Source organism: Aptenodytes patagonicus, chromosome 16 (assembly GCF_965638725.1).
Source record: "Aptenodytes patagonicus chromosome 16, bAptPat1.pri.cur, whole genome shotgun sequence".
Classification (NCBI taxonomy): domain Eukaryota; kingdom Metazoa; phylum Chordata; class Aves; order Sphenisciformes; family Spheniscidae; genus Aptenodytes; species Aptenodytes patagonicus.
Window position 1 is genome coordinate 9,967,123 of NC_134964.1, and position 27,183 is coordinate 9,994,305.

The 27,183-nt window shown below is 43.7% G+C and overlaps 2 protein-coding genes across 4 annotated transcripts in view; one reads left to right on the forward strand and one right to left on the reverse strand.

Moving 5' to 3' along the window:
- The first annotated feature begins 230 nt into the window (after positions 1-230).
- On the forward strand, positions 231-25,303 carry LOC143167821 (urotensin-2 receptor-like). 2 transcript variants are annotated; one of them, XM_076353700.1, is made up of 2 exons: positions 231-1,373; positions 25,215-25,303. In XM_076353700.1, exon 1 carries the CDS (start codon positions 231-233, stop codon positions 1,320-1,322), a length of 1,092 nt encoding a protein of 363 aa, XP_076209815.1. In that variant the 3' UTR covers positions 1,323-1,373; positions 25,215-25,303. The 2 variants fall into 2 exon arrangements, with proteins under 2 accessions (XP_076209815.1, XP_076209817.1); XM_076353702.1 differs by lacking the exon at positions 25,215-25,303 and adding an exon at positions 1,898-1,934.
- OGFOD3 (2-oxoglutarate and iron dependent oxygenase domain containing 3) overlaps positions 21,057-27,183 on the reverse strand; it is a 52,340-nt gene continuing 46,213 nt past the window's right edge. For both annotated transcript variants that reach the window (XM_076353704.1, XM_076353703.1), the window contains one exon: positions 21,057-25,396. In XM_076353704.1, coding sequence (XP_076209819.1) covers positions 25,265-25,396 — 132 coding nt within the window. In that variant the 3' untranslated portion in view covers positions 21,057-25,264. The remainder of the gene's footprint in view (positions 25,397-27,183) is intronic.

Below are 27,183 nucleotides of genomic sequence, written 5' to 3' on the forward strand. Positions count from 1 at the left end.
GGGGAGGAGAGGGGAGGAGGGGGGGGGGGGTGTCTCCCGCTCTCCCGCTCTCCCTCCGGACGCGGAGAGGGGGAGCCCCGGCGGGGCGGGGGGCGGCGGCAACCCTTCCCCCGAGGGCAGCCCCGCGGGCGGCCCGGCACCGCCCTGCCTCCCGCGGGGGGCGGAGCGGCCGCCGGCGGGGCCGGGAGCTCCGGGGCCGGTGCGACGCTGCGGGGCCGCCGCCGCCGCCCATGGAGCCCAACGGGACGGCGGCGGCGGGGGGCAACGCCTCGGCGGCGGGCGGCGGCCCCCCCGGGGGCGGCCCCCTGCTCATCCCCTCGGCCTTCGGGACGGTGCTGTCGGTGATGTACGTGGCCGGGGTGGCGGGCAACGTCTACACGCTGGTGGTGATGTGCCACTCGGCGCGCTGCGCCGCCCCCATGTACAGCTCCATCGTCAGCCTGGCCCTGGCCGACCTGCTCTACCTCTCCACCATCCCCTTCATCGTCTGCACCTACCTGGCCCAGGACTGGTACTTCGGGGACCTGGGGTGCCGCATCCTGCTCAGCCTGGACCTGCTCACCATGCACGCCAGCATCTTCACCCTCACCCTCATGTGCACCGAGCGCTACCTGGCCGTCACCCGGCCCCTGGACACCCTGAAGCGGTCGCACGGCTACCGGAAGGTCACGGCGGGGGCCGTCTGGTCGGTCTCGCTGCTCCTGACTCTGCCCATGATGCTGATGGTCACCCTGACCGAGGGGGGCAAGGCAGAGGGCAAGGTGAAGAGGATGTGTGCGCCCACCTGGAGCGTGGACGCCTACCGGACCTACCTGACGGTGCTCTTCAGCACCAGCATCATGGCCCCGGGAATAATCATTGGCTTCCTCTACACACGCCTGGCCAGGACCTACCTGGAGTCCCAGAGGAACCCCCCCCACAAGGAGAAGAGCAAGAGATCCCCCCGGCAGAAGGTCCTCATTATGATTTTCAGCATCGTGCTGGTCTTCTGGGCCTGCTTCCTCCCGTTTTGGATCTGGCAGCTGGTGCGACTCTACAGCAGCTCCCTGCAGCTCACCACCCAAACCCAAAAGTGCATTAACTACCTGGTGACCTGCCTGACCTACAGCAACAGCTGCATCAACCCCTTCCTCTACACCCTGCTCACCAAAAACTACCGGGAATACCTGCGCAACAGGCACCGTAACTTCTACAGGTTCACATCCTCCTTTCGCAAGAGGGGCTCCAACCTGCAGTGCTCCTGGGGACGGTCCATGTCCTCCAGCAACCAGTATGACTACAGCTCGGAGGCCCTCGGCATGGCCACGCTGAAGGACAAGTGAGGAAGAGGAGGCGCTCCGGAGACACCAGGACCAGCAGAGCGTCTGGCCAAGGTAGGGCTTTGGGACCCCTTAGCCCTGAAGGGTCCTAAAAACTCATTTCTGGTGGTCATTCTAGTTAGGGGCAAGAAGTTGCGTGAACTCAAGTACTATGAGATGTGTCTGAATTTCCGTCAGGCTTAGGGCTGTCAGGGGGGTCCTGCCAGGAGCCAGCAGCCATTCAGGACAAATCCTTCAGGGTTTTGGGTGCAGAAGATGAGGCGGATACTTTGTTTAGTTCTGCCACAAACTCTTGTCACGCTTTCCTGAGTTGTGCCCAGCTCCAGCTCTGCACCGTTTCTCCTGTGTGGATTCTCAGTGCTATCCTCAGGCTACAGCTGGGACAGGTCTGCAGAAGTCTGAAATTGTCCTGCTATTGCTTAATTTAGCTGCAAGCCTTGGGTTTGCCCTATAAATTACTGTTGTCTCTTTCTAGAGTGTGTAAAGAGACCTTTAAGCCCCTTTTCCTATTTCCTGTTACATTATAGGGCACTACAGTTTCATCAAGCTTAAAGTCTCTATTTTAAAATTCATTGCAGCAGCACTTCGAACTCCAAGCATTCAAAAACCACAAGGTAAGCTGTCAGAAACCACAGGACTACCTAAAAAAACCTTGTAATTTTTTAAGGTTTCTACCCAAGGCGATTTGAATTTGCCACTGATTTTCTTTTTAAGTTGGTCCCTTTCTCAACAGTCAACATGGCTTGAAAAACTGAAAATTTACCTTGGAAAGAAAGAAAAATGTCTTATAATCCTATCACTCAAAGACCTGAGGCTCTAAGAAAAATGACTGAAGCCTGTATCATGAGACTCATCATAAAAGGGACAAATTTATTCATGACATTTCATCAAAAGCATTTTGTCTCAATGTATTCTGCTCATTTTCTCCCCACTTAGCATCTCGTAGCAAACCTTCACCACAGATACTAGAGATGCCTGTAAGCATCTAAACAATTGTAAAACCCCAGTTTATAAAATAAATGCTGATTAAAAAGCGGACCATCATCAGGTTTCCCCTCGCATGGTCTCTTCACCCAGCTCAGGGGGGTGTATTTAGCAGGGGAGAGGCTGCCGGTCCCAGCTGTTCTCCAAAGAGCTCGTACATGGGGATGAACAGGACAAGGGGGAATGGCTTTAAACTAAAAGGGAGTAGATTTAGACTAGATATAAGGAAGAAATTTTTTACGCTGAGGGTGGTGAAACACTGGCACAGGTTGCCCAGAGAGGTGGTGGATGCCCCATCCCTGGAAACATTCCAGGTCAGGTTGGACGGGGCTCTGAGCAACCTGATCTAGTTGTCCCTGCCCACGGCAGGGGGGTTGGACTAGATGGCCTTTAGAGGTCCCTTCCAACCCAAACCATTCTATGATTCTATGATTCTATGAAGTTGGGTTCAATATTCCTCTTTCCTGTGCTGGGACAGACTCTGGGGATAAGTAAAGCACGATACGAGTTGCATAAACTATTGTCAGCAGCTGGTGATGCCCAGGGACTTTTGAAACTGCAGGCAGTTGCTTAAGGAACAGTCATTTCCACTTTCTTATGGCATACTCTGACCCCCATCCGCTTGAGAGGAGTCCCGCTCCAGCCTTGCAGTGTTACTGGGTTCCTGTGCCCTTGGGTGATCCTCTCGTGTCACACACCAAACTTTAGGGTATGTTTGTGCTAAAGCAGAGACATGAAGTGCCAACACCGCAGCCAAGGATTGGGAGCAGAGAACACAGCACAGCAACACGCTGGATTTTATGCACTCAACTAACAGCAGAAAAATAAACCCTTCAGGGCACATTTTGGATGAAGACCAGGGAAGCACGTTCCTGTGCCTGGAGTCAGGCATTCTTCTTATAGATGCAGTTGTTGGGGTGCTTTTCAGGGAGGGGGAAATAAGTAACTCACCTTAGAATTGCTCGTATTGCTTTTAACCACAGGACTGTCTTCGAAACACTGGTGACCACTTTGTCATGTTCCAGTGTTGTGTAGGCTAGCAAGCTGGGCAGTATAGATAGACCTAATGGTGCCCCTTTCCTTACGAAACAGGGGGACTAACACACAGTTCATGTTGGGAATTGGCAGGGTGAGCGGGCTTCGACAGCTTTTAGGAACAACTTTTCAGGAACTAATTCATTTTTTAATTATTCATTCTGAAGTCATTGTTACTTTTCCTTTGCTTCCCATTTCCGAGGCTGGAAGTCACTCCCATATAAGAATAACAAAGATAAGACTTAACTCAAAAGGCGGTGTGGGAAGGCTGGAGTACGTGCGTCATCTGCGAGGTGTGCTGTGCCGTCCTGCTCTCGGGGAGCGTAACGTGCAGCCAGACAGACATCCTGGCAGAGCCAAGCATGGCTGCATCCCTTCCAGGTGTTGCACATGCCATGTGCCCACCCCCGAGAAAAAAAAAAAATTTTCCTTATGGCTATAGAAAGAAAAACCCACCCTGATTGGGATCCTGAGCTGACACAGTGCTGATGCATCTTGATTTCCATTGCTTGGCCTGAGGAGAAGGTCCTTGGAAGGCCACTTACCCGCCACAGCACTACAAGGCTGCTATAGGATGGATGATTACCATGTATGAAATAGTTGCAAGGCATAGTGTATATCTATTAACAGGTACGTAAGGGGAAGCAGATGATGGAAGAGCTGTATAGGTATCAAAAAGAGTATTAGGGAATACAATTTCTGCTTTAAGAAAAACACGTTAAAACATCTAAAGCCAAACAGTCTAAAAACAGTTATTAATAAGAAGGGGAAGCTGAAAAGGAGTCGTGCCTAGAAAAAAAAGGGGTGAAAATGCAGAGCAGATGAGATCTACACTCGTAACCTAATGTGGGGATAAGCAAACAGAAGGGCTTGATTTGGGGTATGCTTCCCAAGACGTCCCATCAGTCCCCAGAAGGGATTCTGCTACTCTGCCCAGCATCACGAACGGCGCGTAGGGGATGTGCTTTCTGTGCCACATCGTCAGAGCATTAAACATCAAAGGGCTGATGGAGGAGCATCCATCCAGATGAAATGCGAAATATTGGATACTTGTCACTCATCGGGTTTTTCAACCAGTATGTGTTTCAGCCCGGTCCCATCCCAGTGCTGCTCCTCTCTCCCATCAGGCTCTGATAAACCCGTACGAGGTTACTCTAACGAGAGAACCAGTGAATTTGATGACACCCACAAAGCATGTCATTGGGGCAGAGGAGAGCCTGTTTAACACGCAAAACTGGCCAGCAATCAGAGGATGCTGCTGTGTGTGATGAATGACGGCTCTTCAGCAGCGCAGGAAGCACGACACGGTGCAGACCTTCGCAAACACAACTCCTCTGGAGCCTCTCGTTACTCCTGGGGATCAGAGCTCAATTTAAAAGATGAATTACATAAACAACATCCCGCTGATTGTCCCATCGGACCAGTTACGCTGCCAAAAGTCAGTAGGTTTGACCCACTTCATAAATATCCCGCAAGAGCAGATGTTTTAGCTGAGTTCCTCCTGTCTGTAATTGGGCAAGCCTTCACTTTTATGGGTGTGCTCATGTTTTGGAAACGAGGAGACAGTCTTCTGTATCTTCCTTTAACAACAAAACCAAATTAATCCGGTAGTTAGCTTTGGAAGAGCATTGCTGCTGCCTGTCTATAGCAGAGTCCTGTGCGGGGCTGACACAACCTTTAAGTTACCCCTAAGGGTAACAAGTTACCCCTAAGGGTAGCTGCTTTGCCTGCAGCTCACCCAGAGTATTTTGGGGAGGGTGTTGGTTTGGGTTTGGTAGGACCTCAGTTTTCATAAGCACGTCTCCCTGGAGCCAGTGCAGGCCACGCAAAACCGCTGTAAAGCAGCTCGGGCTCTTTTCTGCGTGGGGGAGAGGTATTACCTGTCCTCAACACTGAAAAGGATGAGTCAGGACTCCCAAAACCATGAGATTAAAACCACATCTTGTCTCCACAGCCACAGAGGCTACAAAGGAGTATCAAAATTGAGATAGACACATAACCAGAATCCAGATGATGGGACTTTGCAAACTCTACGTATCTTGTCGCTTATGGTAAATCTGAAACATCTCAGATGCTTCACATGCATCTGTGTGTACCCTGGGATCATTTATCATACCCAAATCGTTGTAATCCTGTGGGTTTTAATGTGGGTTTTTTAATTATAAATGAAATTTTGCTGCAGGTTTAGTGACACAGCTAGATCTTCAGCAAAATGGGAAATGGTAATTTTAGGAAAGGCAACAGCATTTTTGTTGTTGGGACAGAGGTTGTCACTGCAAAACTCCATACATGCTTTACAAGAAAGAAAATAGTTTAATCACTAGAAAATCTTTTCCAACACCCCTTAGGGTTTAGGTTTTTATGACACACAGAAAAAAAAACAGACTGTGAAAGAAATGCAGTTTCATCCTGAGTGCTCTTTCCTTCCTTTAATCTAAGGTACGATCATCTACTGCAGCAATGGCAATTTTTCTGCTTTCACTTGAAAAGAGAAAACGCTGGTTCTTTGTGGGACAAGTGAGAGTGGTTGTTTTCCCCAGACACGGGAGAATCCATTTGAACCTTACTGAATTTTTGCAGACTTCACCTTCAATCACACTTTTTTTTACCATCTTTCTCCCCACTTTTTGAAACCAAATTTGCAATAAATGCTCAAAAGCCCCACATTACAATTTAATCATGAGTGCGAGCAAATCGTTAACGTTTTAACTCCTATTTTAGCAGTCGGTTTTGGTGCTCATTGTGTGATTGCATACCAGGAAAGCCAGTGAAATAGAGGCGATTTGATGAGCATTTTGTACCTTGCGCGGTACAAAACGCACGGCTTGCTGCCCAGTTGCATTAACCGAGGAGAACAGGCAGGATGACTAAGTTCATAATCTGTTCCCCCATCAGCATGATAAGAGGAGAGAGCGCATAAACCTCATATCCGAGCCCAGCCCTCAAGCCATGGGAGCGGATAACGCAGCACCTGAGAAATCCTGAAGGCAGCCCCTGAAAGTCAGACGTCTTCACCGGCAAGTCTGGCCGGTTCGGGGATGCTCGGCTCCTACCGTCGTATTTCTGAGTCCCTCTGGTGGCAGCAGCAATCTTCCATCCTGAGGTCTCAGGAAGAAAATTTGCGTTTTATTTTAGGTTGTAAAACATAGTGGTTGCACACAATCAGGGCACAACCTAACTATATAATAGCATTTACTGTCTTTAAAGTATGATGTTACTACAACATCTGAAGGGGGAAAGTCTGTTGTGAAGAGAAATCCTACTTCCAAGTGCTAACTTTCCTCTCCCATATTTCTTTCTATGTCGAACCCAGAGTAACTTTGTTCCTGTCATTTTGCACAGCATCCTCACTGCCAGCAGCCACGGAAACACCCAGAGCCGGTGACTAACTACAGTTTAGCCCAGCTGGGGGGTTTTTTTGCCTTATAATATTGGTTGTTACTGTTAATTTCAAGTTTTTCTGGGGAATTGGAGAGACGTGGAGTTAATTGCTGTGGCTCATAAGAAATACATTGCTTTGTCTTCAAAATTGTAGCAGCAGCTTCACAGGATATAAGTACCCTTTAAAGTTATTGTTATTATCATTATACAAGCTTTTTTGCCCCTGTTTGGGAATGTATCTAAAACACAGCGGAGAGAAGGGATGCGTCAGTTGGTAGCAAAGTATCCGGAGGGTTTGGATGGCCCAGGTTGAGTTTGGTGAAAGCAGGGGAAGGAGCTCGCTGCTGGCTCGCTCGGCCAAACCTCTAGGATGCAACGAGCTTCTGTCAGACACCCAACGTTGAAAGAAGTTATTGAGGTATAGTAAAACCCTAAATAGGACATACATTAAAACTTATTAAAAATCATTAATATTTCTGCTCAGGAATCCAGCTTTCTGCCCACACCAAGTTTCTGGTGTGCTGTATATCACCTTTGGGGGAGACTAACTTCATTCTAGCTCAGTCACAACTGAGCTTTGTGATCTGCGGTCCCAACTAGAGCCATCCTGTCCCCAAAGAAAAGGTTCCCAATGGGATATACCAAAGCAAAATTGCTGCAACATTTTCCTTTTTTTCCCCACCCAAGAAAGGGACAATTAAAAGAGGAAAGGGAGAAATGAATCCTGAAGAATTCTTCTGGCATTTGGGCTCTACTTTTCTGGTTCTCTCCATTTATAATTTAAATTTTAATTTAAATGAAACATTTGTGTAAACACTAGGAATGCTTCTACAGTGAGAAACAAGGTGAAGAGTTACGAAGCATTCGTTGACTTTATTAGAGAAGGCTGAACTTCAATATTGCAGATCCCACGCAAACTCCTCCATCAAGATATCTGGAGGGGAATTAGTAAATAAGTTTCTGCAAAATCAAACCACCCAGCAATATTAGCCGTGCTTGGCAGAGGATACAATTCTAAAACCAAAGCGGTGCTAATGCTGGAGAAGCAAAATCTGCTAAGTTTGTTTCAGCTTGTTTAGGCCAGTGTCTCTCCGAGATGTCGTTAGCCTTTCCTTGTGCATTCCCGTTACGATCTTGAATTCAGCTCCTGAATTCTTAACTAAAACCAAATATGATTTCATCCAAACAAAGCAAGGGAGATTCCTGGAGCTAAATGTGGTGTGTCCATAAACACAGAGTTTTGGAGACAAGTTACTGCTTCATATATGCGCTCCTGCAAACCTCATCAGGGACGTCCGTCAGATTCACAACACTTCTACGCCTTTTAGTTTTTTTAAATATCAGCTTGACATTTGAGAACCACAAGGCTGGCTCTTGCAAGAAGCCTCCCAGGAAAAGGCACTACATAGCAATTACTTTTCAGGCTACATTGAACTTATCTTTCAAAAATGTGGAAGGATGGAGAAGGTAAATTAACTGTAATGTAGTAACGCTAAAAGGGGAGAGAGTGGCACTCTTGGAGACTAGAGAGAGGACACCCAAACCTTCAGGGACATGCCGGTCCCACCAGACAAGCTGCGCACGGCAGTAGGCAGTACCAGCTCCTGTGCCGAGCTCCTGCAGCATCCTCCCTTCGGGGAGCATGGGCTGACAGCCAGCTCCCAGCATCGCGCTACTCAAAATCCCAGTAACCCCACCGATTTCAATTGAGTTTCTGCTTTTTTATTTGTAACAGATTTTTTTTTTTCTTTCATTTAACACTGTAGAAGGGAATATCTTACAGGAATGGCATTATTATGAAATCAGCTGGAGCCTTAGTTACTTCTAGCCACCACATTTTGAAAGCAGCTTTCTGCCCCTGGGCAGCGTTCAGATTAAGAAGCGGTAGCAGGACTACACGGGGAGTCTGCAGCACCCGCCTGCCTCGTGCCTCACGATAGCAGCGGCTATCTGATCCCACTCAAGCGGGTATGTTTATCTTCCTTCACATCATCCGCTGGTGGGGACTCCCAGGCTATTCATCCCAAAAGCACTAGTGCTGTTGATAAGTAACCCAGGCAGGCTTAGCGCAAGATAGCTAATAAAATCCAGAGGAGGTTTACAAAGGTTTTGATGTTGGAGATGCCTATCGAGGCAGCACTCACCATCAGAGCTGAAGAGAGAGATTATCTGAAATGGGGGGAGGCCAGAAGTCCTGGCTTCTCGTACAAAATCACCACTGACTTGCTCTGTGACCTCAAGGAAGTCGCTTATTCTTGTGCCGCTGGTCATTAACTGCCTAGAAAACAGCGACACTATTTCCATCGTCCGCACAAGTGTTTTAAGACATCACTGATGTGCATGAAATGTTTTCAGATCTTTGGATGAGAGGTGCTACCTACAGAAGGGAAAAGCGCTCCTTGTAGGGATAACTTAGGGTTCAGGTCAGCTATTAATGGTCGAACAGAGGAAACGTTCGTGTACCAGATCTTCTCCCTTTTTGATTAACGGCAGCCGGTCAGCGGAGATGATCGTGTAGCCCACAGCAATGGCAGCTGCGCTCGGCTGGCTTTGCTGGCAACATGGCTGAAATGAGTCTCCTGATAAAAGCATCATCATTTCAGTGCATCAACACCCTCTCTAAAGCCCCTCCTCGGGTGAGAAACAATAGCAGGGGATATGGTAGGGAAGCAAAATCTTTCTTTTTCACCTCCTGGGAGTCTCTGCTTCCCCACGTTATGGGTTGGGAGCACTGGGGTCAGTGGAGGTAAAGGCAGGGCGTTGCTCCCAGGCAGAGCCCCTGCCGCAGCCTGCTCTAATGGCAGGATCTTGGTGCAGAGGAGGCTGAATAGGAAGAATTATCCCAACGCTCATCACCGATTGCTAAACACAGCAGAGCTTCCCTGTCATTTTGTTGTTGGCATCTTTTTAGAATGATTAAATCTGTCGAGGAATCTCCGCCTGCCTGAGGCACAGCATGAGTAATTCCCAACAACAGAAGTAGAGGAAATAGCAACCAAGTAACTTTGCTTGGCTGTTTTCATTTGTTTGTTTGTTTTAATACAAAGGCGAGTTTATTATGGCAAACATCTCTCAAATTTCAAAGCGCCGCCTCTATCTTTGCAGCAGCTTCTCTTAGGCAGGATGAGAAAGTGAAGCTCCACAGCCTACGGTGCCCAGCGTTAGGGGAAAAGCTCTTTGCAGATCTGGCTTAAATGGGGGCGGCCACAGTGGAGGGATGGGGACAGAGCTGGAGCATCACTTGGTCTTTTACCTCCATCCATATAAGTGAATATTTTCTCTACCAGGCATTGTGTGCCCTGGGTATTCAGTATCTCTCTCTGTTATTCAGAAAAAAACTGTAAGAAGTATTGGGTTTAGTCCAATAAAAGACAAGAAAAGAAAAAACTTTAAACCTGTAACTTCAGGGCCTTGGGAAACTGTTTGTGTCCCCCCCAACTCGAGTCCTCGTGTTCACAGCCCCAGAGGGGCCCCGTGGAAGCAGGGACGAGAGGGGCCTGGGGTGTGGGGAGACGGGCTTCGACAGCTACGCTACCTGCAAAATGCAAAAGCGAAATAGTTAACGTGTCACACTGAATTACTCATTAATCTTAATGAGAGCGCAGAGAAATTGCTTTAGGCTGAGAGGAGGCTTAGGAAGGCAATACTACATCAGCTTCATGCCACCTCCAGTAATAAGCCATTACACCTGGCATTGAAATAGGATGGGGAAGAGACGGGCACGCCGAGGGGGCTCCAGAGGAGAGCACGTGCCCAGGCACTGACAGCTGCCGGAGACTTACAGTTTCTTGAAATCTCGCCTCCTGTCAGGATCTCGGTGCAGAACCAGCATTTGATCTGACAGCCACATGCCCCGTTTGAGATGCAGCCAAGTCCCAGCTTGACTTCCTTGCAGATCCTCCTCTCTTCTTGCCTTATTTACTGTGCACGCAAGGAAACCCGGTACGGGAGCCTCTAAACTCTGCTACAGGCGCCAAGCCCTCACAGTGCAGGGTTAGGAGATACAGAGGCAGCGTGGAGCAACAGAAGCAGGACACCTCTGCCGCTCTCATAGTGTCAAGGCATAGAAAGAAATAGAGAAGCTCGCTAGCATGAGCATGTTGGCTTAGATCTCAAAAAAAGCATCAAAGCAGCATCTTCACAGGCATTTTTGTCTTCTGTCACATTCTTCAGTAAACGTTTATCTTGAAGAGCTCTGAGGCATGTGTTTCAGACTCAGTCTGTGGAGGGTCTATGTATAATTACAGACTTCATCCCAGGACCTGACTTAACAATGTGCCTTCCCATCACTCTCCATAGATGGAATCTCCTGCCCACGTCAAAGAGAGCTTTTACGGAAAGATCATGGATCAAACGTGACTGTTTAGCTTATTTGTGCAGTAGAAGTATGTGCTTCTTTTTAGCATGTTGCTGTCTTTGGCATTCTTATTTTAATCTTAGGTTTTTCTTTTCTGTCTCCGCATGCTCTGTCCTTTCTTTGTGTTACGTTTCCTTCCCAGCAACAAGTTGCAGCCTCTCCCAGGGACTCTGCTTCCACCCTCACTTTGCTCCATAGCTAAAAACACCACCCGTCAGACTCTGTAATACCCCAGTCAGAGTTTCAAGGCTTCGGGGAAATTTCATACCTCTTGAATTTCAGATCTGTTGTTTCAGGTTGCCTGTGGAGAAGGCAGAAGTTTCAATTGATTTCTACAACCTAATCAGAAAGTGGGCATGTTTCTGCAAGTGTGATTGCTATAAGCAAATCCTTCAGCTACATTAGAGAAGTTATGTCTTGCATAGCTAAGAGTATAATTTGACAAGCTTTTCCTTTACTGTTGCTCCAGCTTCAACCTCCTCTGTCCCCTCATTTAGGCTGGTACATCTGTTTTTGCAGCCTTGTGGTTTTAAAGGATTAAGCCGTTTTACTTTATAGGGTTGGGGTTTTTCTTTTCCCAATCAAGCCAAAAATAATTATTTCTTGTCCCGATCCGATTCACTGTCCACCCCCAGGCGGCTAAACCCATACAGCTGATGGGCTTGTGAAATGACATCTTCAAATCTGTTTTAAAAATCATGGGTGAAAAGCTTCAACGCACTTGAGCTTGTTCTTGTTTAAAATATCACTCAGACAAGTAAATGGCTGAATTCACAATCCAACAACTTTTACCCTGCTGCAACTAGAAAAATCTTTAATACTTGTGTTCTCAGAGGATTTGGGCTTTACCTTCTGTTTTCTGCTTTCTGGTCGGTAAGGCAGTGGCTTCCTTCTCTAGAGATGCACATTAGCCCCCAGGGAGGCTTTGTAAAGCCTTGTGAGGCAGAATAACCATCAGGAACCTTTATATCTTTGCCAGAGCACCCATAAAAACATAGTACTGCAGCTTCGATCCACACTAGTAATTTTTATGATGGATCTTCAGTCTGGAAGGGACTACACGCTTAAGGACTCAGCATGGGGAGCAGTTTTCCTTACGTTGCCTCTGAACCTGTGGGGTTTTTCTCCTGTTCAGTTTTCAATTATTTGACTCACTCTTCACGGACTTCATTTCCCAGCACATTAACAGCTGGTGGTTTCGAAGGCTGCAGTTGGCGAGGGCAGTGCCTGGAATGGATAGTAATTACTCACTGAGCTCATTATATTGTTCAGTTATTGAATAATTTGGAAAGGCAAACAGGGGGAATATTTGGTTAATTAAGAGCTCGTTTAATCACTGCTAAATTTAGCCTTCCAAAACAGTGCTCACCTTCCCCGGATTTGAAAACCTTTGCTTACCCACGCTGCCGGGGGGAAGCAGGAACGCTTTCTCTCTAGTCTTTGACTTCAGTCATCAAGATGGCACTTCCTCTTCGCCTTGTGGTGTCATGGTTTTGGTCCTTATTCCCTACTAGCTCCGACCCTCCCACATTTGGCTTCATGGGCATTGAGATCTCTCTGAAGCCGCCATCAGTCTCCAGTGAGATGTTGAATTAGAAACAACTCACCTGTAAGCACTCAGGCACTTTTAGGACCAAATTCTCATCCAATGAAAAAAATAACATTACAGACAGAATAGCAAAGTACGAGCATTTAATAGAGCCCAGTAAGTGCGAGCAGGAAAAAAGCTTTCGAGCCCTTGTCGTTTTTCTGTTGCTGCTGATCTAACACAGTTGCTGGGCACATGTTTCTTCTGTTTGAGGTTTTTGATAATTTAAGGTTTAGGAAGCAAGTTTATCACCCAGAGGATGCTTCCTGGAGCCTGGACTAACTTCCAGGGGCTCTGGGGAGTCTGCAAGGCAGTGCTCAAGACAAAAAAAAGCATTTACAGCTTATGACAGTCATGTCTTTACTGTCGCACCAAGAATGTCAAGTATCTGCATGAGAATTCAGGCAGGCTTGTAACTGAAAGGATTTTATTTGAGGACTTTTTGGGAGAGTTTTGAGGGAAGGACTTAAATGGGAAGTAGCATTTGACTCAAGATGAGTACAACTTAATTTTGAACAATCAGTGAACAGATTTTAAATAATTATTTTGCTTTGGGCTTTTATCCTTTGTCCTAGATTAATTTAACACAATATTCTTCATGCACAGTATCAGTCAGGTGTAACTACCACCGCAGATATGCCCATGGGATTTGGCTGTCAGCTGGCACATGCTAGTGAAAAGGCTACCCTCCTCCCAGCATGGAAGTCAACCGCAGATGTTCAGAAAGGAGAAAAAAGAAAAAGCAAAGCCTTGAAACCCTTGCTGACCACAGGCAGATTTATCCCCTTTGCACTTCCAAAGTGAAAAATGCTTAGAGCCTCCAAGAACTAGTGGCTCCTCCGATCCTGTCTGTAGTACACATGAAATGAAGAGGAGGAAGAGTCCATACTGAACCTCATCCTTCACAATATGCTTCAGAACGAAGTAAACTTATTTTTTCTGTCAGGGAGAAGACATTAGAATAAGGCAGATCTTGCATGTCTGGAGACATACCAGTCTTTTACAAAGGCACCCATGAACTTCTTGTGTTTTGCTTTTAGTTTAAATGCTGCAAAAAAGGAAAATAATTTTTAAACAGGTTTTTCAGAGCAAACTCTGCAAGGTAAATTCTGCAAAACACAAGAGCCGTCAAAGCAGGTTTATTTTAAAACCTGACAACCTTGACAGCCTCCTTGCAGCAGCACGAAGCCATGTCATTTCTGCAGTTATTCGTGGTTACAAAATTGTTGAATGAAATGGAATCCAAACCTGTCGAGGGTTGTAACTCTCAAACAGGCAGAACAAACGATCTGGAATGATAACTAGTCGAGTACTCCACTGGGTCCTTAATTGAATATTTTGCCAAACTGCTCCAAATTAATGGAGCTCGTCCACTCTGAGTCTGGGCTGCTGAGGAGATGAGGAGGCTCCTGGTGGGATCTAGTTGATTTTAAATATTCCGGGTTTTTTTTGTTTTTTTTTTTTTACAAGCCGGCAAGGCATAAGGTAGCTCTTCAAGACCTCCTGTGATTTCAAGTAGAGAAGTGTTATGGGATATTCTCTCCCCGCCCCCAAGGAAAAAGAATTAAGTTAACATAAGGGCTAGAATTAGTGTTTTCTCTTCAATTAGTAATTTCTTCTAAATTAATAAGGCTGAGACATCTACTTCAGCAAAACAATTAAATAGTACATCAATAAAGTAGCTGCCTTAAACCAGGCAAGTGACTTTGCTTCATTCCCCCCGTTAGTTTCATCAGCACTACATATATTACGTCCTGAAGGGTTAATGTTTGTGTATTCGGGGCCACTTCCACTCCCAGGGCAGTGATTTTTAGGAAGACCACGGCACGGCTGAGCTCCGGGCTGGCTGGGCACACAGCGCTGCCGGCCGCAGGCAGGTGTCCCGCAGGCGGCGGAGCCAGCTCCTGCTGCCGCCCCATGCGAACGCTCAGCCCGGGGACACTGCGTGGCTTCAATCACGCTGCCAGACAGCCACCGATCCGATCCTCTTACGTGTCTTGCCAAGGAAGTGGTATTTAATCGAAGTGGTTCCTTAACTACAGTTTTTCTAACTATTCTTCCTGAAACATCCTGCTTTAAAGTAAGGCTTTATGCAAAACATTTCTGCAAATTAGCTTATCAAGTTCCAGAGGAGCTTTAAATTTAAAAAAAAACCTGTTTTATCATTCAGTCTTGCCTTTGCGCTTTCTGGCCCTTCCTGCTGGGCATCTGTCAGGTTTCTGTAGACGTATGCCACTGAGGCAGCCACACGCTGATTCCATTTCCCTAAGTTTTCTGCTGGATTTTGGAGGTACTGTGCTGGGAAAAGTACGACAGCAATGCTGTCAGGATCTGATCTTCCTCTTAAGTGTCCCTGTCAAAGCATCTTTCTGTAGCACACCAGGGCAGCATGAATTTTCCGCCTCTCCTGTCAGCCTCCTTTCCTTACTGGTACCCAAGAAGCTACAAAAAGTCAACAACTACAGAGTCCTATCAGCAAAGGATGGCTGGAGAAGTGCTGCAAACTGATCTCAACTCTCAATACTACATGGAACGTCTCTAAAAACCTATTTCAGTCTCTTCTGGGGATCCCACGCTCTGCTGAAGTCCCTCGGCCATCAGTTACTTTTACCTTTCCCCATCACGTGTACCCGTGTGGTATCAATCCCCATCAAGTGTCATTTGGGATGTTAGACCTTGCCGTTCAGCACTCGCTGTTACCCGGATTTAGCATTTGCTCATTCTCAGCACCTCTTCAGCAGCAGGAGGTCTCACCCTTCCCATCACCTGTAATGTCTTGCCGAGTCCCACAAAAGAGCCCAAATATTTTCTCCCATTCCCCCATAGAGTCTTTTCTGCTGCCACCACCTCCTTAGAGTCTCCAGATCTGGCAGATGTGTCCTCCCCATCCCAGCTGCTGACTGTATTTTGGACTTGACAGCCAGAGCACACCGTCCAGCCCCTGCCATACCCTGAACCTCCTCCTGGGGTGGTCTCTACCGCCCACCCTGTGAGGGACCAAGGGACACAGGGGTTTTCTTGGCTTCCTGCACAGGACTGTGTGCAGTCAGAATTCTTGTAAGCATCAGTTTTACTGCCTCTTCCCAACATAAACTGGACAAATTGATGGAGTCCTGGCCCCAAGGATAAACACCATCTCCACTGTTTAGAGTAGTTGTCTCCTGAAAGGAGAAACGTGCAGCTGAGCTGACACCCTTGCTGCTGGGGAGCTACATCGGGGTACGGGAGGTGCCTGCAGGCTGGTGGCACTATCCCAGCAGAAACCTTCCCCTGCTATCAGACGTGAACAGGAGCAGTCCGTAAAGGAGGATTAAAACTAGAAAAAGTCTGCAGTTAACTCTGGTACCATAATAACAATCTTAAACTTATTTTGCAGAAATACAGAGAACTAGCAATCTTCACCATAAAAATTCCTGCCGAGGGCTGGTTTAAGCCTGTGCCCAAATACAGAGGCTGGCTTTTAGCTGCAATGCGCCAATGTTGCAAAATGCTTGGTTTTATGGAGTCTTCATATTTCAGATTAGTTTCAGCTTTTTAGCTGTTTAGGAATGGTAAATCTTCATGTGGTTAGGAAGCATTCTTGGCTATTATCTCTAAAAAGAACTTACTTAAATATTTATGGTCAGGCTAGTACTGTTGAAGAAGACTGAGATTAGATAAGCTCATTAAGTCAAGAATTCTTTCCACACCTGCGTTCTTCCCAACAAAATAATATTTCTAAATTTCAAGGCAGCTAATTTAGAGACGAACCTGAACCACTGGCATGCTCCATGAATAAAGCTGGCTCAGATGTACACACGCTGTCCTCAATCTTTCAGGGCCTTGAACTGAACTGGAAAATACTCGTCTCCTAAGTGATACAGTCTGGTGCAGCTGGACTACTCGGAATGCATTCAGCAAGCATGCCATCACTATTAGAGAACTAAAATCATTCATTTAAAAATATTTTGCAATATCCTAGTCCTATTCCCACCTTTGTCTTCTTCGTACCACAAACAAGCCCTCACCGGCGCTTAGGAAGTAGCTATGGACATCTAGAGCAAGTAGTGACTGCAGCCTTAGGAGGCAGGTTGATAACCAAGCTGAGCCTTCTCCCCTGCTGCGCGTCCATCCCCTGCATGTCCATCCACAACTAGAAGGAAAGAAAACTAAGGTTCAATAACCCTGTTCAGCTGATGGGCAGGGGAGAGGCAGACAATGACATTTACTTTTTAAGTTAATTGATCCACTTACTCATTCACTCCATTCGTTAAAAACAAGGCTTTAAGGCTCAAAGATTTCTGTTTTTTTTTCAATTCTGTCAAATGGTATAATAGGAGGATATTACAGTTCCTTATAACCCTTGCCATGTTTGTAACTTTACTATATAAGCCCTTACAAGTGTACACACAATTACAGTGCTATTACACCTCCCACTCCAGGGGAGTCAGGTGAACAGCACAGCTGCTGTCAAACACCTTCACTTCTGCCTTGCTCAGGATCCTGCAAGTCACAAACCTGGCCTGACCACAGGACAGAATAGTTAATTTAGACTGAATATCTCAAAAGTATCTCCCTGTACAATTCAGCTATGGAAAGGCTTTTGATTATTGCCCGTCTGTGCATGCATTATGGCTGAAGTATTTAATTTAAGGAGAATGATTAGGAAGAGGACAAGTTTTAATGGCCTGCTCCAAAGCCTAGATAAAAGTCTTAGCTATAGAGTCGAAACGTGCTTAACGTGTAATGAAAGTGATAATTTTTGCAGCATGCTGGAATTCCCTGACTCACAAGCCATCTGGAGGTGCTGAAAGCATTTAGGAAACAAAGTCAAGAGGTCTCAAGTTCCAGTTGTTGAGATGAAAATACCAAGGCTCAAAGGTAGGAGGCAGTCAGCTGTGAAGATGGAAGACTTCAAGGCTCTTGGCACTAGTAAGTGTGACATGAGTGAGTGCCTTCATCACCTCCCGAGCTGTGTGCTTTCAGCTGGGCACTCTTGGAGAGGAGAACAGCCTTCCAGAGAAATCCACGTGCATTTATTTTGTGCCTGTGCTGAGGCAGAGAAATGAGATTCTTCCTGCCCGAACGAAAATCTCCAACAAAGTGTGTGTATAACTAGAAAGGGAAAATGAGCAGGGAGAGGACTAGATTTCCAGATAGTGTGCAAGCATGAAAAAGCAGAGTAGAACCTCAATGGAGAGTACTGAGGAGCAGGTGCATAACCCTGACACCTCAACTAAAGGATTACAAAATGAGTAAAACTTTGTCCTTTCTTACGGTTCCAAAAAACCCAAATTTTTCAAACCTTTTCTTTTTTTTTCCAAGGGGAAAATTTCTGTATACTTCTTTATATTTATGAATTCAGTCTTAATTTCTTCTCAGATTGTTTCTTATTTGCAGGTCTAAATTCTGCCCAGTGTCAGAAAAGGTACAATAGACAGATGCTATACATGGAGGACAGCATCACCTAAAAAAGGCCCAGTTGATACACAAGATACATGCAGGAGAAAGCTTAATTAGTTGTTTTTTAAATAGATGGATGCAGCATGACTTAACTTATTTTAGCATACTCAACATTCACAATTAATTCAAACAGAATATAGACAGGATAAATAGCTTAGGTGAATGGTATTGAGGAAGAGGTCCCATTGAAAGTTTTATGAAGGGTTTTAACAGCAAGAGCTTTGCTGCCTGAAAGCTTGCAGTTTCCAGTTCTTTGTCTGATCTTCTAATGAAACAATAAAGCAGACCGAAGGGGGGGGAAAACATCAGTTCAACATTGATACGGACGTTTCAGTGTGGAAGAAATCTCCCATAGCTGCTCTCTGCCTAACACCATCTTGAATTTAACTTACCCCTCTGCTTGACTTACTTTCGTTGTATTTCTTTTTTCATACTAGTAAACGACAATTTATTTTTATCATATTCCTCCCCGTCGAAAGGAATGCCTTCCTAATTAATTTCTATCTCCCTTTAAAATAAAGAAACAAATGAGAAAAAACACATTTCTGGCCCACAGAACTGTCATAGTGAAGTAGAAATAATCCAAGCGCAAGATCACTTTTCTCACTTCTTTTGTGTTGAGAAGTTGAAGGACTAAATGGGCTTAGAGTTTGTCTGGTTTCATGGCAGCCTTTTAAGTTTTGAATCACCCGGTAAAATGTGGCCTTCTTTTTATGGCGTTATTCAGTGAATCACATTTAAAGCCCTAATGTGCAGAGAGGACTCCCAGAATACGTCTCCTCTTCAGTAACATAAATCAGAAATAAAAACATTTGCCTGCTAGAGGGAATGGAAGAAACTACCATCCAGAGCCAACACATGCAGAATTGCTCCATTAGGACCTGCCATTGTTTATTCCCCCCAGATTTAATGGTCTAGCTGGCAAGTCAATATGCTGAGGAGGTCACCTCCAAGGTGTGAATCCACCCAGAGACCTTACCCTGGAAGTGAAAAGCAGTCTCAAAAGAAAACATCAAGATTTTTTTTTGTGGAGTCAACAGCAAAGTCTCCTGGCATCTACATAAACAGCTTAATAAAATGGTATAAACTGAGGAACGAGAAAGAGACAAATTCTCAAGGTGTCTGTCCAGAAAAATCATGCCTCAGTAACTTAGTTGGCTTTTGGTTTTGTTGTTAACAAAAGAATAGGAAGGGTATCCATTTCTAAAATGAGCTTTTTGAACACTGAGGCCTATTACAAGAAATTTCCAGAAACAAGTAACATGAACGCTCCATAAATCTCAGCTTCTCTCTATAAATAAATATTTCCTTCAAAAAGAGGCGCTATGGTTTCAGGCACATGCTCCTTCTGCACTGCTACACCACTGAGTCTTCAGCTTGAAGTCTCGGGTGAAGGTCTCAGTGAAGTTCATTATTAACAATATACCTGACCTGGCAGCTTATGGATTCAACCAGTCCAGACTCCTTGGACTGCCTCAGGATTATCCAGCAGTAAACCTAGATATTTTGAGGTTTTTGCTTTGTTTGGATGCATTTAAAGGTTACAAAAATAAAGGAGATGGTACTTCCAGGCTGCTTTATTGATTTCACAGTAAGAACTATCCAAGCAAGGCATTTCTTCTTGTGATCCCGCAGCCTGATCTGCACGCGTAGCATCCAGTTAAAGTCAATGAGAGTTCACAAAGGAGCAGCTCTACCAGCAGTTCCTTAACGCAAAAGTCACTGACAAAGAACAGCAAAAAAAAGAAAAAATAAGTTTCTCTAGTGTCTGTTTCAAAATTCAGTACTCGCTGTCCACAAGTTATCATGAAAGACAAGAATGTTCAACAGCAGGCCACACTGATCCCTACCTTGCCATTATTTCAGCTATATAGGAAAACAGGCAAGATGGAAATAAATATCTCTGAAATAAAGGGTGTTGTTTCCAGTATGGACAACGCCTGTAATTCAAGAAAAATAAGAGAGTATTTGGAAAAAATGAATGCTGAAGAACGAAAAATCTCAAAAATTGAGCAACACTTGACAGTTCCACTACCGTTAGAAATTCTTCTTAAAGATTAATACACTGCATGGGCTAAAAGGGTTATAGGGAAAAAGCTAGTTCCTTTTCAGTTCTAGCAGCCAGTCTATGAATAAATAATGTACTAAGCTTATATACCCTATTCAATATATGCTACAGGTAAAAGCTTAAGTATGCTGGGACAGAATTGAGAGATGAAATGAGTGATTTGAGGGGAGATGATGGACAGAATCAAAGAAATGTGAAGTTTGGAAATAGGAGAGAGTCATTTCCTTGGACACATCCTGAAAAGCTTCAGTACAAGCCACCAACACTCATATGGAAGATAAAAAGTGCCTACACAGATACTTTAGGGATAACTGGATTGTCATTAAAAGAGAGTTGACTGGCAGGTTTCAGCAAACATGACATAAAATTAGCTTTCAGCTTCCTAAGAAGGTTCACAAACACAGAGATAAGGCAGAGTACGCTATGGTTCTCCACGGTATTTTACAACGAGCAATAGACACTCACCACTGTACGATGGCTCTCTTAGCCGGATTTCCCGAGAAGACTGCCTTTCTGAATGAGGCTAAGATGATCGATGCATGCCAGAGCCCTCTGCGGTTCAGAAAGGAAATAACTCTTCTGCTGTTCTTGGAATGTTTGGTTCGATTTCCGCACAAGAGACTCAAAAAGGAGAGACGGGAGTTGGATTTTTTTTTTTTTTTTGCTTGGGGGAGGGAAGAGGAGGCAGGTGGTTGGTTGTATTTTTTTTTTCCCTCTCAAAGAGCCCTGACCTCCAGCAACATTTCCTAGGTTTATTCCTAGAATTTAGACAAGACAGAAATATTACACAAAGCTACACATGAGCACGTTAGAGAGATCCAATTCACATGTAAACACTGTGTAAGAATATCTGGATGTAGAAGGAATGTGAGCAACTCTATATTAAAAACAAAGCCATCTTTATTTACCGGGGAAAGGAAAGCTATAAAGGAGAAATTCAAATGTACTAAGAATTGCAATCGAAGAAGAAACAAAACCAGATTTTCTTGACAGCATAGTTATTATCAATGCCATTTCAGCTACACTATTATTTTAACGTGCACATCATTATGTGCTACAGCCTCGGAAAGTACCCTGTTGAGATGTTGACCTTAAAAATAAGACATGAAGCTAAATTTCTGTTATAAATCCAAATTAAAATCTTTTTGTAAATAGAGTATCCTGGTAAACATTTCTGGACTTGAAATTCATTAAGATGGAGCTTAGAGTATTTCAGGTGGACAATACATATTCAGGAAAATCTCAACATAAATGTACCTTTCCAAACCTTCAGCTGATTTATGGGGAATTAAAAACCACAGTCATTCCACACCTGCTTACACAATGAAAATTTTATACATGAGAAATGCGAAGAAGTCCACTCAGCGTTCCTAGAATCATGTCATAGGGGATAAAAAATTAAAATAAAATGCATGCTACAGGATTGAAAGCTACGTTTACACTAAAAACCTAATCTGATCACTTGCCTGTTAATTTTACAAAAGTTCCTGATATTCCCCAAAACGTTTGAATGGAAAGGTAGTTTGAAAAGTAGTACAATTTCACAGAAGTCCTCAGGAAGCTTCACTCAATCTCTTAGTAGGGATTCAAACTCTGGCTTGCTCTCCTGCTGTGTTTTCTATTTCACCCTGGGACTTTTCTCACAAGCAGGCTTCACCTTTCCTTACAACTATTTTTCTTTCAAAATACAAATCAACATTCCCAAATACTTGTAACAAGTATGCTTTCAGGTACAAGGCTGCAAATTTAATGTCAGCACTTAGCCCCGGTTCACACTGAACATGTACTGACCTTTCTTTACTTTGTTTGAACCACGAGGGCTCTTTACAGAGGTTCTCACACAACTGGGAAACATCAAGCCAAATTCTGCCGTCACCGTGTGTTCAATTAAGAGCACTTGTCCACAGCAGCTTGGCATCAGATTTATGCTAGTTTAACAGAACAAATCCTGTCCTCGGTGTAATCAGAGTTCTAAGAAACAGAGCACTGCATTTCCCAGTAGCAACAGGCAGGCTGAACCTGAAAGAGGACAGACAGTAATTAAAGTATTTCAAATTCAGAATCATCTGTCAAGAACTGGGAATAGATACCCTTAATAAAAGGTTATTCAGGGTATTTAAGTGGACTAAAATAAATTAAGTCAAGTTTATTTCTAATGATCAGTGAATTCTGCAAATTCCACTCTGCCCCAGGAACATCAGCCTTTCTGCAATTACTGTCTTCCTGCTGGAGGCTATGTTCAGAATCTTTTAGATTGCACTGTACTTCCTCATTTGCTGTTTAATTTCTTCATAGATCTAGATATTGCTTATATATATAGTAGTCCGGACATTGAAGCTTCAAATAGAAAAATCTTGGTTGGTACTGAAACATACAGCATATTGAATTATTATACTTCTTTCAAAAGATGAATTCTCTTACCAGGTACAGCGCACATGTTTTTCCACAAATTATATTTGACAGGTTTGGTCATCATATTGAACACATTACTGAAGCTTAAAAACTCGAAAAGACAAATACCAACTTGATTTTATTTCTGAACGACAGTCAATTCATAGCATGAGAGATGCACCGTGTTCGGGAGACTTCACAATACACAGGATCTTCAAAAGATGAAAATCCGAGAGGAGATTAGCTGAGATTTCCCCCATGGTCTAACATGATCTTGTTGAGCAGTATTTTATAGAGGGCAGCTCTGAAAATGCCATTTTCATTCAGTGCAACTCAAAGCCTGCATGACAGACAGAAGTAACTAGCAAACACTTTTAAAAGTGGCAAAGCAATTTATATGACAGTGTTGCAGAGCGGTGATAGGACTTAGCGGTGAAGTTAAGAATTTTGGAACATAGGACCTCAACCTAGAGAATCCCAACCCAAATCCACACAGGTCCATTCATAGTTAGATTCCACTGCTATCGGGTATTTTTGAGGAAAAGGCCCTACATTTATATCTCAAGGTAACATTAGGAATCAAGTTTTAAGCCAGTAAAGCAGTTGCTATTGATCTTGGTCTGCCTTCACATAGACTTACAACTTGGGTGTAATGCAAATTTCTTGGAATTAACAGGCTTTGAGACAAGTATTTAGATAGGGAATCCAACTGACTTTATTATTTCCTAGCATCCAGCCATTTTAACAATTCTTCCTTGTTAGCACGGACAAGGAAGGCTTTTTCAGGTTTGAGAACAAAGAAATGAAATTACAGAAGACTAAACTTGCTGGTGTGCCAAATGAGAACACTCACAATAGAACAAGTCCAAGTGTCCTGTCATCATTCCTCTTTATCTTCAGCGTAATCTCCCCCAATACTTATTATTTCCATTATTTCCATAAAAGGGTAGATTAAAACAGAAGTGAAAACTGTATGCACAAAATAAAAAATAAAAATAAAAAAATCAAAAGCACATTTCCAGATTTTCAAAGTGTTTCACCGAAATTATATAGACTATTAATAAAACAAATCAACATGTTTGCTTCAGAACTTAATTGAGAAAAAAATTAGGTTTTCCTACCATTTACTTATCAATGTGCTGACCCGCAAAAATCTTTGATTGTAATAAGAAAGCAAGGTAGTTGGCAAGATTACGCATTTGTTTGTTACTTTATCTGTACTGCAATGCAATCATCCCCTCCTCTCTGAAGTCCTTGCAATTTATTATTCAAGGAACACCACAGACTAATGATCCTAGTTAATAGAAAAAGTCTTCATATTAAACTGAAAGAGAGAAGTCAAAAAGAGTTATTGAGAAACTTTCTGAAACAGGTAAAACATTGTTTTGGACAAGATAAAACACAGTATTCCACAACACAAGATTTGTAGTTGCGTCAACAATAAAAAAAAAACCAAACAAGCTTCCTTCAACTTGGTCTTAAGATTACATTGAAAACATGTATTTATTGGGCCTAAAAGTATTTTATTATCAAGCTCCAGCTCAAGACTGTATCAGTTTAAAATGTAGGTGGACACCAGTTTCCCTCAGACCCCACATACCACAGTCCACTGGTCCATGTGGTTTTGTTAGCCATCCTTCCAACAGCAAGCCAAGGTTTACAGGATTGAGTCTAAGGAGGCCAGAACTGGCATATGGAAAACCACAACAAAACTAGCTTTTTTTCTCAGCTGTTCCCCTCCCAAATCCTACTGCCCTACCTGGGAATTAGGTATCAGTGAACGCTCAGATGAATGCAGAGGACTGTCTGATTACCTCTGCCCGGTTCTCCTTTTTAGTATTTACTTAATGTACAGGGTTCCATGGTCAAGCCATCTCCGTTAAGAGCTCTTAATAACCTTAACACTGGGCTTCCAACAGGAAGACCGATCATTTTCATTATGACTCAGAGAAAATGAGGTGAGTTGGGAATGCTGCATTCGGATCAGAGGGATCTAATGCCATGACATTCCCTAGCACACCAGAGCATTTGTAATCCAAAAGCGCTATGTTTTCTGGCTAACCAGAGAATTGTATTTCTGACTTTGTATTAACTAGTCCTGGTTTGTAGCAGAAAATATCTCTAGTAATTCAATAAAAAAAAAGTTCAAGTAAGTCCCAGTAGTCAAACCACAGGTGTATTGCCCACTAGTGCCCATGCTAAAGCAGAATACATTCCTCTCAACAGAAGGTATGTTCAAAAGAATAACACTCATCTTGCTCTATTAACTTAGGTCAAACTTTCTACATCCCATTAATAACCGAAGAGACTAAATAATTAAACAACAGGTAACAGCAGCATGGGGAGTCATATCAAGACATGGTCCCAAAGATTGTCTGTTTCTTTTAAACTGGAGAATTTAAAATAATAAAAAAAAAAAAAGAGCCCACTCCAGGACTCTTCTTTGTAGCCTATCCCTTTAGGACATGAAGACAAACCATTTTCAGAATACACCAAATTTAAGATGGTCTTTAAGGCACTGTTTGCAACATTTGTGGAAAAGGACATGTGAAAATAAAATGTATTACAATATATTAATACAGCTGGGAAATTCTAATTGAATGTGAGGTTACAAGAGATGTTATCTCCCTCTTTCCTCTCCTCTTGCAGGGCTTCTCTCATTCCATTTGGCCTCATGTTCCATCCCCGGAGGAATTACATCAAGACTGGATCCCCAATGCCATGGTCTGGGTTGCAGGTGAAGGAGATGGTGATGGCATAGCGAGTGCCCCAGTGAACCTTTTCCACCCGATGAAGGTTCTCTGATCCAGAGGTGAAAAAGGAAACCCGGCCTGTAAAGACAAAGTATTTAATCAGTGACATGGAGTTTGCCACTCAGCTATCAGCTCTCTACACAGTTTTGCTGTTGTCTCAGTCCAAGCGTTCCCTAGCTACCTGAGAGCCCATAGGTCATCACAAAGACAAACTGTTATGAGCTTATACTGCACTCTGACAGCTTTATGTACTGTTTAAAATGTACGTTAATCCTTTGTGCTACAAAGCTGGAGACGTAATTCCACCATATCTCATAGTTTATAAAAGGCAGGAGGAGGCCAAGAACATCTGAAGCCAGTTCTTAGTTGCCTCAAAAAAAAAAAAAAAAAAAAAAAGCAACTCTAGTGACTGTCAGCAAAGTGTATTGATTTCCTCCCTGCTCCCCTTCTAGTCTGGGCTCTAATTTTAGACCAAAGAAGGAGGAAGTACTACAAAGGTGGCAAAAAGTCTTCAGTGAAAAAATGCTCAGCAGGTTTACAAGCAGCTGTGGCAGCTTATCAGCATTGTACCAAGTATTTGCTATAGCTTTTTGTGCACAGTCTGATCACTCACTGTTCAGCCAGGTTAGAAAGTTATGTATCAGTCATATACAAATTAATTTTCCTTAGAAAGAGCCATTCCATCAATGCATTGGCTTGGAAATTGTTTTATAGATGCAAGTGCTTACTCTTGTGCTTCATCCTGTTCAAGCTTTAACCACCACCCTGCCTTGGGGTTCTCCAGGCCTTAAGTGGCATCAAGGTGAAATGCAGTTACTTTGATAATGACAGCAGAGGTATTTTAGCATCCCACTTGATGAAACAGCAGAATGCAGCCCTCTGCACTTTCACATTATTAAACTGTTCTGAGAACACAAAAGTTTGATGTTTAGCAAGTAACTCCAAACTGACGCAACTCTGTAGGACTGCTCAAGTTCTCCTGAGAAAGCTAGTAATACTCATATGCACAGCTGTTTTAGCCCAATGGCATGTGTTTTTCCTACTCGGGCTTTTTTTTTTTTCCTCACTGTTCACATTAGATTAAAGTTTGTTAAAAAGCTTATCATAGGGAACTCATATTGACAATCTAACTCTGCCTGGGACGCATTCACAATCAGGCAAAATGAAACACTTACACGCCTACCTAAAATTTCCACAACAAGATAAACTATTCAAACCATTATACAATCTCCACTGCAGAAATGGGCACCAGACAACATAGCTGGTTTTCCCTTCTAACTAAACGTGATCCAAAAGATCCAGAAGTTATTTTACTTGCATACTCCTAAGCAGCACACATGGAAGATTTGAACAAACCTAAACTGGCCTCATGGAGCTCAGTTTACCCACTAATCTCTGAAGGCTATTTGAGTAGCCTCTGTGTCCCTTGCACATTCAGTTGCAGGTCACATTTAATCTTTCATAGTTCATATAGTCTTTCATAACTGCCAAGCAGAAGTCATATACTCTGCCTATGGCTGCACGTCAATAATTGGTAAAGCTATATATATATATATATATATATAAAAAAATAGATTCATTTGTATGCACAGCTCATTTACACCTTGGTGTCCTGCTTTTCTGGATGAAAGACTAAATGAAGGCAATGTACTCCTATCCTATGAGTGTTGCAGTGAACAGCGCTACCCTCAAGGATTTCATACAAACTCCCTGTGTCATGAATTTTTTTCTTTTAAATCTTATTTCAATATCATTCAAGTACTTTATTATCAGTCCCTTGTCTACTCACCCAAAGCTTTGCCTTAAACTGATTTTCAAGCTTTTTTGTTTGATCTCTTATTAGAAGTAGTAGTAATTCAGAGTTA

What these genes read in the sequence shown, in the direction of transcription:
- LOC143167821 (XM_076353700.1), top strand. Translation starts at nt 231, where the DNA reads ATGGAGCCCAACGGGACGGCGGCGGCGGGGGGCAACGCCTCGGCGGCG.